Genomic DNA, 14,981 nt, shown 5'->3' with positions numbered 1-14,981 from the left:
TTTTGGGTCGTGACAAAATTCCATTATGTAAATATGTGTAACTCCAAATGATTATATTCATTAAGATTTTTACTCTCACCTCTCATCCGTATCCATGATCTCAAATGGATTAATGTCATATTCATGACAATTCTTTGTGTTCTCAATCTTATTCTATAAATAATGACATTTGACACAATATTATACACACTTAAAACAGTTGAACAAAAATGAGAAAATCTCTATGCTCTCTTCTACTGTCTCTTTTTATTTGTTCTATTTAATATTTATGTTTCTTATTTGTTGTTATTGTACAACTTTCAATTTTAGTATCCTCATTTGAATATTGTATTTGTACAATAGTTAATTATTTATACTTTACTTTATGCACTTTTAGTCAATTTATAATTAATGATGTATTCTTTTAAAATATTAGGAAGATATGTGTACTTTCTAACCATAGAAATGATAGATTTTTTTTTAGTAAATACCAATAGATTTGAAGTGGATAAAATATGTCATTTACAATATAAAATTTAGATGAAATATTTTGGAATAAATGTGCAACACACGTTTCCAAAACTAATCTATTCTAAAAGAGTAATATTAACTCAAAATAGATTGTCACACAATGTCATGCGTTAAATCTCATATTCGAGCTACTACATGCTATTACTAATATTTTTCACTTTATTTGAAACATTTGAGGTTAAAATTGTGTTTGGTTATAATTTTACAAATAATATTTGGTATCTGATTGTAATTACTTTCCTAAAAACATGAAATGTGATCAAAACACTAAACATAGTTTAAATAGTGAAACAACAATAATAACAATAAAATAGTCAGTGAAATTCCACAAATGGGATCTGGAATGGTAAAATATTACATACCTTACCACTATCTCCCGAAGGTAGATAGGCTATTTCCGAAAGACTCTCGGCTCAAGTGCAATAAATCCAACTATAGGAAGAAGGAGACAACTGAGTAGTTGAGATTCCTTTTAGTTCAAATAATACAATTTTTGATAGGAGCCTAAATCAATAATTTCACATTTTGGAAATTAAATTAATTTAAATAGAAGCAATGCGATTAATTTATAAAAATAAAAGAGGAAAAGAAAATAAAAAATTCCCCACAAAAGTTATTTCTAAAACTTCCCGCCAACAATATGAGCCCGGAGACGAAATTACCCCTGTCTTATTCCCAAGACTCAGCGTATAACCAAAGGGTAAAACCATAAATATCCTTCAACGAATAACAAACTTTTTTTCCTTTGTAGAGCAGAATTCACCTTCCCAAGTAGAATGAAAAACGGAAAAGCCTAAATAAATTTAATCCCAAATAGAATAAGATTAGGAAAACAAATAAGCATTATAAATACAATACGTATAATCTGAGAAGCCATTAAAGCATCAAAAGAAAAACTCATTCATAAATAAATTATGCACTGGAAAAAGCTTAAGTTGTTGGGCAGGGGTTCTTATGGTACGGTGTCTCTTGCCACGCCATTAACCGATTACTATACATTATTTGCTGCTGTCAAATCCGCCGAAGATGATCGCTCGTCTTCGCTCCGAGCGGAAGCACAAATATTGCATGCGCTGAGAGGGTCGGACTACGTAATTAAGTGCTTCGGAGAAGATGTAAGCATTGAAAACGGTAAAAAAACTTATAACCTCTTCCTCGAGTATGCTGCTGGTGGAACTTTGCATGACTTAATCCATAAGTCGAAGACAGTGCTCGGAGAATCAGAGGCTGCCTACTATGCTTTTCAAATCTTAGTCGGGATTTGTCATGTTCATCGTAAAGGATTTATCCATTGCGATCTGAAACCAGCTAATATACTTGTTTTTCCTGGCGGACAACATGGCCTTGCAAATGTGAAATTGGCTGATTTTGGGCTATCGTTGAAATCTGAAACAAACACATGTTGGGACACATCATTGAAGAAGCGTCGTCGCCGCAGAGGGACTCTACTATATGCAGCACCGGAATCTGTAGTGTGTGGGATTCAAGATAAAGCTGTTGATATTTGGGCATTTGGATGCATACTTGTAGAAATGCTCACGGGAAAGCGGGTATGGTCAGAATGTCAAAATAAGAATGAATTAAAATTGAAGATTGCACATGAAAAACTAGAGATACCAGATAATATATCTAATGATGCAAAGGATTTTTTGAGTAAGTGTTTGGACAGAGATCATAATTGGAGATGGAATGCGGAGATGCTACTTAATCATTCATTCATCACGAACTATGTTAATAAGAAGATGATTCATGAGTTGATCCAGCGGCCTTTTGGTGATGCAGGACTCAAAACATTGGTTTCTTTGGAGCACTTATTTACAACAACTAGTTTCTATTATCCTCATAACTCCTACTTGAGAGAATCAAGCAGTATTATTACAAACCTCCCTGAGACTAATAATAATAACGCAACAGGAGACGAGCCTCTACTATGGATGAGTTTCAGAAACTTACATATTTAATGAAGCTTACTTACTACTCATCCCTTTTTTCATGTTGGGTGTGCGACTCTTCAACAAACCTCAACTACTGAAGTGAAGACTAACTGGCTGATTAGGAAGCCTAACTGGCTAAGCTAGTATATGCATAGTTGGTAAATATAACCAATTTGTAATCATATTAATGTGATCTCTTAATTTTTAATCGAAAACGATTTATGCATGTGTTAATTACACAATGATTGTATCTTTATGAAGTAGAATTCCCCAATTGAATTAGAGTTTTCTTCAATTATCATGGGTTCTTTTCATTATTGATTTAAATGATTTAATTATGATATCTTATGCATGAATTTATAAAGTTCAATGATTTTGTGATGATTTCCCCCATGAACCCATGTAATCCTCATGTTTTCAAGTTATGATCATATAATGTGGGATTTTTATTATGAAGGAAGAGTTTTATGAAATTAAGCATGTATATCTAGATTTACATAAATTTATGATTAAATCCATAGATAAACCATGTTTTCTAAGTGTTGATGATTGAAAGTGGGTTTTGGACCTTTAAAGGTAAATTATGGACTTATGCATTTTCTTATGAAATCTACACAAATGTTTTAAGGATGCTTTGAGTGTAAAGTATCAATGATGATGATGTGTTATTGAGAGGATTCTCTCATATACACATAAAAGCAAGATGTGAAAGGTTTTTTTCACATTATAACGATTCTAAGGTTTAAAGGCTTTGTCATCTAATTGAATCAAAGATTAACGGCTATCCTAATGAACCTAGCTTGGATTGGTTATTTAAAGATACCTATCCATGAATGATTACTTAGCTTGGATTGGCAAGATGACGTGCCTTTCAATGGATAATAAGAACAAGAAGAATTGACTATTATGTGGGATTTATGCTTAACACCGAAAGGATATTGAGATGGAAGCTCTCCCGTTAGTAGAGGTCAGGTTTCTAGAAGCTATCTCTTTATCCCTTACTTATGTGCCCCCATAGGAAGATTTTCTAGATAGACATTAGCTAGTTGATCTACTTTAGCTCAGATTTATGGTCCTTACCTTGGAAAGTAGGACAACCCTTTTCGGTGTGGGAGACACAAGGGATCATGTTATAACTTACATGGTCTCTATATCGATTAAGGCTAATTCCCCACATTAATCCCCTATTTTAATAATTTGAAAAGTTGGTGAGAGTAATGTTTTCAACGTTCAAAGTCTATATGATGAGATTAATCTCAAGAAGCAAGTTATCGGGACTACATGCATGTTGCGTTGACTTGTATATACTTCTCCATTTACTTTTACTTGTTAAATATTTTAATTTGATTTCTATTTTTACTTGTCATGTTTGACAAATCAATAAAGAATACTCCATATGTCCCAATTTATGTGGCACTTTTCGTTTTTTGAGAGTCAAACTATTTAAGTTTGATCGAAAATTTGCGCATGGAATCTTCAAATTTTTTGAAATGAAATTTATATATTTGTAAACTACATAAAAAGTACTATAAGTCACAATAATTGAAAATTCAAAATGTTTAAAAGATTTATGAGAAATTTACGGTCAAAGATAAACTTGTTTGAATCTCGAAATCCAAAAAGTGCCACATAAAATGGGACAAAGGGAGTAATTTTTTTTCTTTCTATTATTTATACCCTCAATTATTTATATTGAATTATGATATTTTAAAAATATAGTGAGCAAATGTATTTGGGATCATATCAATTAATAGATGAAATAGTAAATTCACTATACTAATTCTTCTTTTCTTAATAGGTGTGTCAAATCAAAATTTGACAAGTAAATCTGTATGAAGGGAGTATTTGACATTGTAACTAAATATTATTGACACATTTTGTTTCACTAAAATCAATTTGACTAATCTTCAATGCAAAATTGAATTAGATTAATAATTTAATATTTTAACTCCATATTTTAGAAAGTAAAAATCTATATGAAAATATTATAAGTGCCAATTCTTCTAAGTTCTCATATTACTATGATGAAAATATACATTTTAAAATATTAGTTAAAATTCATACCATTTGACTTTAAAAATCAACACATAACAATTAAAAATGAATAAAGGAAGTAAGATCAGTAACCATGTGATTTGACAAATTAATTAACGAAGCCCATCTTTTAAAAACATCCAATGTTTGGTGTTTAAAACGTGTACAGGTAGAAATATTTGCTTCATTACGACTAGAGCTGTCAAAATGGGTTTGGCCCGCTAGGTCGGTTCAATCTAATCCTTGAATTAAGTGGGGTTAGGCCTAATTTTTTTGGCCCATTTAAGAACGAGGCTTTTTAGCCCAGCCTCATTTGGTCCGCTAGCCTCGTAGGCCCAACCCGCAAACCTCAAAGACCTGCCCGTGGGCTGTGAATATTTAAAAATACTTTATATATATTTTTAGTAGTGTTTTATTTGTAAAGTTTTTATCAATAAATATTTTTAAAAATAAAAAAATCAAGTCTTATAAACTAGCCAGTTTTTTGTGAGAGGAATGGTGGCATGATCAACATTTTTTCGCTAAATCTTACGTTGACTATTATGTGTTTTTGTAAGTATTCACCGAAGTGTGTGATTCATAAATGTATTTTTGTAAGTATTCACCGAAGTGTGTGATTCAAAAATGAAAATTTGTATGTATTGATGTCGTGTTCATAGATGTCAATGTTCGATACTCTTAGATACTCTTTCTAAGAGAGTAATATTGTTCATTTTTTGGTTAAAGGGCCAACTCGTCCCAACCCGTGGCCCGCTTAAGGCTGAATTGGACTGCTATTTTATAGGCCCTTTAATAAAAAAACAACTTTCACATATAGCAAACGCAAAATTCATATTTGTATGTTATAGCAAAGTTTGCATAATTGCGCTCCATAGCAAACATGATATGACTAGGCTATTTCTCTATACATATATACAAAAGAAGCAATTATATAATTCGCTGACTCCTCTTCAGATTTGTATAATTTCGCTGGCAGGCCATTTGTATAAATTGTTGTCAGCCTCTTGTTTGTATAAATCGTTGAGAGTCACTTAATTTAATTTTAAGTGTTTGTATATCTGTATAAAATTTGAATTTGTATACAATTGAATCGAAGTAAAATGTTTGTATATCAAATATCGTTCTCTCGATCTCTCACTTTATACAAACATAAATTATACATTGTATTTTGTATAATCTGTGTTTGTATAAAGCGAGAAAGAGGGAAAGGCAAAAGAGAACTGGACAGAGGAATATTTGAATTGTATAATTATAAGTGTATAGGACGAAGATATATGTATTTGCATGTGTATATACAATTTTCTCTCGCTTTATACAAACATAAACACAATTTATACATTTTTGTTTGTATAAAGCGAGAGAGGCGAGCGACAGAGAGAGCGAGCGAGAGTTTGAGGGAGAGAGGCGACTGACAAACAGTTTGCTACAGGACACAATTAAATCAAAGTGTGGTTATACCATTTAATTTGAATTAATAGTTTTTCATTATGTACAATTTTCCCTTAATTAAAGGGTCAACCCGTCTCAACCCATTTAACTCTCTAGCCCGTTAGGGTTGACTTGGATTGGTTGGGCCAGCCCATTTTGACAGCTCTAATTACAACTAATATTTTATTTGAACCTCAATACACTTTGCACCTACCTAATTAATTAACCCCGTGCGAAGCCAATGGAACAAAAGCCAACCAGGTCTTGCGAACAACCAACTTGAGTTCATTATTATAACTTTGAAGATTTCGACTTGAAAATTACATTCCAACTACAGACATCATCAACCATATAAGCAAACTTGTAGTAACTATACTAGAAAACACAAAAATAAAAAATAAAAATAAATTGGGTGACCACTTAAGGTCTGTTGAAATTGTTACACGGCCTGATAATTACACAAACTAATAATTATAATGACGTATTTATTTGTAAGTGGATAATTTCAGTGTAATTCTCTTTCCTAGTTGATTGGACTGATGTAATTACACAAGTAAATTTAAAAAACTAGATTTTAAATAAATAATATTAGTATTTAAATTAATTAGTGACTACAAAATATTCTCCTACGATAATGACAGGTAAAAAGTGTCCAACATGCTTAAAAGTTAAAATCATGATTTATTAAAAGAAAACAGATATGAGAATCACATAACTAGATAATGTTTAAGGAATTATATTATAGGAAATATGTATAACTAATTATCAGAATTGATTTTTTTAATTTATTATTATTTTTATCATAAATTTAAAAAAATCTCATATTTATTTTAATCTTCAGAAACTAATATAAAAAAATACAAAGATGAAATACATAAATAATCTATTAAGTTATTAAAATATGTTGTTATTACTTATGGTAACCGAAAACGTTCAAACAAAAAGAAAGGAATATCTTTTGATATTTCACTTAAGAATATATTTATAAAGGTAAAAAGATATATAATTTTTACAAATTTCATGTAACTAGGAAATTAAGCCGCGCTACGTGCGGTATAAAAAAATATTAAATTTATGAAATATTTTTTTGATTTTCTTAAATAAAATTATAATATTATTAATGTTTTCAATGATTTTTTCGATCTTCAAATCCTAATAAATTATATTACAAATTCTAATACTTATATTTGTAATTTTGAGTTGAATTCATGGGATATTGATTTTATAAAAAAAAAAGGAATCCTTTAGCACCATCTAATATACCTATTTTTTTATGTTAGAGTTGTTATAATTGAATTTTTTTGAATTTAGTAACCATTTGAATGCGTTCTTTTATAGAGTTATGACATGGTAATAAAAAATAAAATAATAGATTTAACAGAAAAAAATAAAAAAATAAGGAATATATACATTTTATAGTAGATAAATAAAACAAAGGTTTACTCATTGGTGTAAGGATGAGCTTAAAATTTGCTTTCACTAAAATTGTGTTATTCTCTAACGTAAATGCATAAAATGTAGAACTAACATGCAAATTAGCATAAATATAATAGATATATGAATGAAAAAGGGGATAATTTCATACACTTTTCTTTGAATTTGCCTTTTTAAAATGGTTCGAATTTGACTTATTATACTTAAAATTTTACGATATTATACTTCTCTTATTTTAGTTTTATTGTAATACTTCTTTTAACCTATTAAATATCTCAATTATATGTTTGGACTTATTTGTCCCTTAAAGAAACTCAATAATCTTGTTAAAAGAATCTTCTAAGTAGCATTACACATATGGATGAAATTTTCATCTAATTTCTTAAATATTAAATGAAATGTTTGATAAAGTGATCATCTCCCTAAAGAGAGTACTATTAAAACCCTTCATGAAATTGCCTTGGTTTCAATCTATTTCATTAGCTGCAATTGATCAACAACATAAAGATGAAACAAATAATAAACTAAACTACAATTTCTTATCTTTATAATTAACATATATGTAAGGATGAAAAAATGGAATACAAACTGACGGAATAGTTAAAAGAATGGTATTAAAATTAATGGCAGTACAATGATAAAAGTGACAATTCAATAATCATTCTCTTGTTATAACTTATAATTGCTGCTACATTAAGATTTCAACGAACTCTTCAAGAACCCAAATTAGGTGGAAAGAGTGAGTAAAAAAGTGAAGATATGCACTAATAAGAACATAGTTAGGAATCCTTATCGACACACTTTTTCATTTCTTATATGTGAAGCAAAAATACATGAAATTTACCGATAGAATTTATAGACATTATTCTTTACTAACTATTTGATATCAAAATTTATTGATCAATTAATTTATATTTAATTCATACTAAAATTATCGATATGACTAATTCAAATTTACATTGTAGAAAGTTCATTATAAAAAAAATGTAGTACTTTTATCAAAACAAAAAAACTTTCAAAACTCAAACTCCATATATTTTTAGTTACCGATAGATAAATTGTTATTCACATTTTCAAAAGTACCTAAAGCTCATTGAATAGAAGGGCACCTTTTTAATTATTTCTTTTGTGGGCTTTGGATATTGTGCATCGCAAGTGCAAGTGCTATTCTAATCCATATTATGAAAGGGCATTTTATCTAGGCAGAATGACCTGGGAGATCTCTGTACTTGGCTCCGTTTGTCAGTTGGATCCTCCTACTCATCACTTTGCCACCCAAACCCTTAAACTCATCAAAACACAATATTTTAAACCCCTCTGACCATTGACCGAGCTTATGTGACATTAATATTGGTGAGTTGGAAATATGCGTGATTACACGCGCTTGAAAGCGAGTTAAAACAATATTTTACTTTTAAAAAATTTAATTTAACAAAATTAAAAAATAAAATTCATCTTCTTCAACCCTCCTTCACCCTCACCCACCCTTTCTTCTTCTCCTCCAGCCCTCTCTCTTCTACCCCTCACCACAACCCTCAACTTTCTTCTTTCTCAAGCCCCACATTCACTCTTCTCCGCCTCTTCTTCTTCTTCTTCTTCTTTTTTTATACAAATCAGTAGGCTCAACTTCTTCTAAAATTTTCGTTTTTAAGGTTTGAAAAATATTAGTATCATTCTTTTATTAGATGATTTCAACGATGAGATGCGGATAATGTGAAGGATGATTGTGACTATTGAAAATTTTAAAACTCCATTGATAAGTTTGAAAAAGCTTAAAAAATAATAAATGGGTCTTGTGAATTTGTAAAATTACTTTAAAAAACTTATTGGGGTTCATTGAGTTTGTGTTGGTGAACTTGTAGTTGAATTTACAAGTTAAATCAAGAAGAATTTGATCTAATGGATATGAATCTAGTGCTCAATTTGTGACCATATATGAAGAAGATGACTATTTGAAAAGTTTAAGAAATTAAAAAATTGATCTATTGATTTTTTTATTTTTTTTTTAGCACTTAATTTCGCATGTGGCACTAAAAAATGATGTGGAATTTCATGCGTAATCGCGTCCATTACACGCACTCTGATCGGAGGAGAAAAGGGCTTGAAATGTTGTATTCTAATGGGTTCAAGGGTCTAGTTGACAAAGTGATGAGTATGAGGGTTCAACTGTCAAACGGAGCCAAGTACAAAGGTCTTTCAGGTCATTCCGCCTTTTATTAATAGCTTTATCTTCCGAAAAATTATTCTCCTATGCGTGTCTTGCCTTTTCAAGAAAACGTTTGGCATTTGTTTTGGTTAGGTATTTTGTAGTTGAAGAGGCATGATAGTAGTAATAAAAATGATTTAGGAAATCTTACAATATGGTTTTAGTTAAAAGGCTTTTACTGAAATAAAATTTGAAAAGAGAAGTTATTGAAACAAAAGCCACAAATCTCACAATTAAATAAAGATAAATAGAAATGTTAGCAGAAGTATCAATCAAAATGTTAAAGACTTTGAAAGAGATTAGACAATATAAAACAACCAAAATAAAATAAATACTCACACACAAAAGTAAGCAATATCCTGCTTGAAGCCATGTTATCATTCTATGTATCAAAAGTATAGAATTACAATGTTAAAAAAGATCAATATTATTCCTATTATTAATATTAATACTTAGCAACCAAAAATGAAAGTGTAACAAATTTTGTTATAATAAAAGAGATTGGCGAAAAGTTATATGTTAAAACATAAGACAAATCATAGAAAAAAAGAGAGCTAATATATAAATTACTTGAAAATTGCAAGTTTTTCACCCTCACAAATTTGCACTTGACCGACATCAACATGTACTTAGCCGATAGCTTGATACTCTTTTGCTTTTGCTTTTTTTTTTTTTCCATCAATAATGTGTATCCTGCTTTAACATAAAACAAAACAAATTAAATCAACTACCTAAAGAAAAAGGAAAATGAATTATAAAATTTTGGTACTATAAGGGTTATATAAAAATAAAAATGTAAAGAAAATGTTAAAAACTATACCTACGAAATTATAAACTGTACTATAAGGAATATCTCTAGTAGATATTTCCGTTTCTTTTGTGCTTTTGATCGATGGCTAATTAGAAGCACACATGAAAAATATTGTACAAATTTGTAGATGATATGCCATGACTGGGCTCCCTACTATTATTTATGCTATAATTGGGCATAAATGAAATTTAATTAATTTAATTAATAGGATGTCGTTTGAAATTTTTCATGCGAGGGTGAAGGGCTGCATTAATTAATTACCATTACTTTTTTCTTTAATGACGTATAAGCTGTTAAATATTTAGTTAAATTAAATTAGATAAATAGAAAAATGAGAGGAAAAGAGTAAAAAAAAAAAAAACCCAAAAAAGATAAATGTGATTCTTGGCCTGGTTGCCACATTAGCGGGCTTATATTTCTACTTTATATTAATATATAGATTATATATGTACGCCCATTTTCTTATCCTCTTACGTTGAGGAGTAAATCTACATCCAATTTCTATCAAGAACTGTTGCACCGGAAGGAGATGGTCATATGTAATACTTGTCCCAATAAATTAGTAACAATGATACCTCAAAATTTCAATGTCATGATATATTGATTGTGCGATTTCATACGTGGATTTTTTTTTTCTTTTTAAATCAAGAGCAACTAATTCATCCAAATACTAATAGTTACATCAACAGAAACAAATTAACTACGAGATTAGCAAGGTCATAGATTGTTATTTCAGCTACTTTTATCTACTATTGACAGAAGATTCACGACACTTTTAGATGATAGATGAGTTCATCAAATGATTTGAAGCATAAGCTACTGAGAGCGTCCAGATGGTGGAAGACGAGGCTCTACAAAAATCTAAGCAGATGGTATTCCTGATGACTCCGGGAGAAGAAGCCTCTGGCCTTCAGACTTCACCAGATTCCACTTGAGTAAGAGTACCAACAGTTGCAAGATCCAAAATTGCTGATCATAGAGTCAGCAGATATGAGCCGACTATAGCTAAAAGTAGCTTGTAAGCAACAAGATACCTGCAGGCATTTATTTACTACAATGCAATAACCTAAAAATTCACCACAAAAGGCAACATAACAAAATCTAGTAGAGAATAACAAGAAGAAATCAACAGTCTTAATTGAATATATCAGATTTCAAAGGTTCTTTCATGAGTTTATACTTGAAGTATGTTTTGGCAGAAGAATCAGTTGGTCTGGCTTTAACCAGACCGATGTAATGTCCGTCTTCTCTGAAATGCCAACCACAACATCAATGTCATTTTTTTGTTAACATACGCTGCTTCTTTGGCCATCATCGAGTTTGATTTGAATCAGTATAAATACGTGGATTGATGTCAAAGGTTTGAACAACTATCAAAAGAAAAGAAGGCTCCTTAAAAAAAAAAATTTGGATGATTTCTATACTGCATCCAAAGTGTTGTAATGCGGATACTATTGCTTTGAAAATTATTGAAACTATAATTTTTTCTTTACTATATTGTTATTTAAAAAATAAAGTTAAAATATACAAAATCGTATTCATTCATCCGAAACTTATGGGAGGCAAAGAATCCGTATCTTATCACATAGTATGAAAAATATACTTCCAAGTTAATAACATTTGCTGCAACTCAATATGTTTGTTCTTATTCTCAAAAATATTATTGATAGCTAATAAGTTTAAGTAGTTTAATTCAAAGTTCTAAAATATCAAAAAAAGTTCTACGGTCAGTTAACAAAACATATAATATGACGAAGGCCTAAAATCATATATAATCTGACTGCTACTTAGGAGGGGATCTGAGATGCAATATGAGGAAATAGTGATCAATCAGTTTTAACTAACTCTAACTGATGACTTGTTCCTCATAGATGGATGGCAAATGACAACAGTACACTATGGTAAAAAATACAGAAGAAATTTCAACCATCATCCTGTAATCAATATCCCTCTCCTGGATGCAACGTCGAAATATACGTCAGCCATGACATCACCTTCAATATCAATAAGATCCTGAAATGGATAGCAGAAGTGACACTTAGCTTCCTTACACATACATTAACCCTTCAATTAGAATTTTTGAGAAGCGAAGTTTGGAGAAACATAGAATAGCATTTCGAACCATGCAATAATTCAGAAATGTTTTGTTGCTTCAAATTTTCACAAGGACTTCATGATTGACACTCTAATTGTTTTGTAGATAACACTCTATTGCTTTCCTAGTGGATGTTTGAGAGGTGAAAATTGTGTTTAAACAGGCGCAAAAGAACCACCAAATTTAAGTTGTAAGACAAAAGATGGTCATAACAAGAATTGTAGTTTCAATCCAGCCCCAACTGATATTCTCTTTTGTAATCGTAACTGCAGTAAAGAAAATACCATTAATCGCCATAGAAGGGATAAATTCATGACGCAAGTAATTTGTAGCAGAGTATCCCTGACAATCTCAAAATCGGTACTTCTATTCATTGCATACCTTCAGATATTTGACTGACCATCAAAACTTTAGTAATGGTTTAAAATAATCAAATATAGCATGATATAAGACGTTATATGCTGTCCAGCTACATTCAGTTTTTTCGTGAGGTGAGTAAATGAGTATCCATCGATAACAAGAACCTGCGTCAAGAAAATTCTGAATAACATACTGAAGAAAAGATATCCCAACAGTTCATAGCAAGTCTTACCATGTGCTGTCAAAAGAACAAATTGTTGAATAAAACACTGGTAACAAGGACAGTACTAATATTTTGAGTAAAACACTGGTAAGAAGAATAAGAAACTGCGAAAATAGTGCTAATACTACTGCTAACAAGGAAGGTTCAAGTATGACCACCAAGCCTATCCCACGGGGAAGCGAGAGAATGCTCAACTACCAACTAACCTTCTACCTTAATCCACGACCTCCAAACTCTCCTATCTAAGGTTTACTCACAGATAATTGAAAACGATTTATGTCCCACAAACTCATACATGTACCTTGAGCATAGAATGTTAGAACAACTTGAATTTGGATGAATACACCAGCAAAGTTGTACTTCTCAAACATGGTTTCTACCTGTAATTCTAGTAAATCCGAGTATAAGTTAAGAATCATTGAAGCAGTACAAAGAGGGAATGCAATTTTCGAAAAAGAAAAACATTAACACAAACCATATTTTCACAATTTTTAGATGGATTGAGAGGCAGATTTGTCAGCAGAACGAAAGGAAAGCCTTATCGGTTAATCATGAACTTGTCATACAATAAGCATTTCAAAAAAAAAATCTCAAGAAGTAGCTATAACATCTAGTTTAGCAAGCAACTGTTGAACTAATAAAGTTTCAACCCGAATTTTCTTTCTCTAAGAAGAGCTTCCTAGTTTTCGATAAATGCAAGAGAACCCTTACATTTTCATTGTAGAGTAAGAATAAAGTGAGAGATGTTTACCTTCAAATTTTGTTCCATTAGGGACTCTTCATATTAGCATTGGCATCCCCACAACACAAGGGAATACAGATGTGGGAAAATTCTCACCCAAAAAGCCACACCTGACATACTGCATTAGTTCATCAAAACATTGAGAATTGACACACCATTTTACTGTTGCAATAGGTAGAATCATTAGTTATGTTTAAGCAAATAGTCGGTACAAAACAGTCTCTCACTTCATAAAACTGAAAAGCAGGTTCCACTAGGAAAGGAATAGCATCATGATTGAGTCATTACTCGTTAGAATGATCGTCTTCATAACCAGAAATTGAATTCAAAGCTTGCATCTTGTGAAGGAAAACTGGTTGACTGAGTTTTGGTGTTCAGAAATGAGTAGAGTTCCAAAAATGAAATAAAACCAAAACTAGTAGCTACAACAATTTCCTCTCAACTCCAAACCAGTTTGGGTCGGCCATATGAATTTTCACTATCAGTGCTGCAACACCAATTCAAAAGAGAGAACAATGAGAATACCCCAGCGTCGTTGTTGCAAATGATTATATATCTTCTAGCTACTCAGCTGGATCAATCATGGACTCCACTTTCCTTCAACTTTGCGATTTTTTGGCTTATGAAATCAGCAAAGATCCAAGCTTAAATGGAGAAAAAGAATAAGAAAAAATCTTGTAATAAGAAGTTATAAATAATACTATCCATTGGGTTTGCCCATTTTTATACATATCAAATATGTATCACGTTATTTATCCATTTTCACCTGATTCAGTTTCGACCAGTTCATATTCAATTTGTCACCCCTAATAGCAGCTAATAAGCAAGTTAGGACCAATAAAGAGTTGAAGCTCAGCACATGGAGACTTACAAGATGAGTAAAGTTCTATAAAAAGGTACCAGGCATGGAAATGCTATACCTAAAAGGGTTTAAGATTATGCAAACTAAAATAAGAAACTACTATCCAATCAGAGAAACTATTTTAAGCTTGTAGAACTGCAACGATTGATTTATATATTTGTGCACAACTAATAACTCGATGGTATCATCGAGCTATTTGCATATCTTTTCAACTACATAGAATCATTCTGCAGCCTCTGTTGATTAGCTAAAAGGGTTCCGGTTTCTCAATGACCAGAGAGCAAAATTGTATCTGTAAGGGAAAACCTGACTCATCTTTACACAAGCTAACAGCCTACATGG

General features: G+C 31.0%; 1 protein-coding gene across 1 annotated transcript; it reads left to right on the top strand.

The window, feature by feature from the left end:
* The first annotated feature begins 1,424 nt into the window (after positions 1–1,424).
* LOC125839757 (mitogen-activated protein kinase kinase kinase 20-like) lies at positions 1,425–2,471 on the top strand. Its single transcript, XM_049518755.1, has one exon. It carries the CDS (start codon positions 1,425–1,427, stop codon positions 2,469–2,471), a length of 1,047 nt encoding a protein of 348 aa, XP_049374712.1.
* The last annotated feature ends 12,510 nt before the right edge of the window (positions 2,472–14,981 follow it).

Source organism: Solanum verrucosum, unplaced genomic scaffold, assembly GCF_900185275.1.
Source record: "Solanum verrucosum unplaced genomic scaffold, falcon-dt-bn FXZP01000175.1, whole genome shotgun sequence".
Classification (NCBI taxonomy): domain Eukaryota; kingdom Viridiplantae; phylum Streptophyta; class Magnoliopsida; order Solanales; family Solanaceae; genus Solanum; species Solanum verrucosum.
This window is presented reverse-complemented; position numbering and strand designations above follow the sequence as displayed.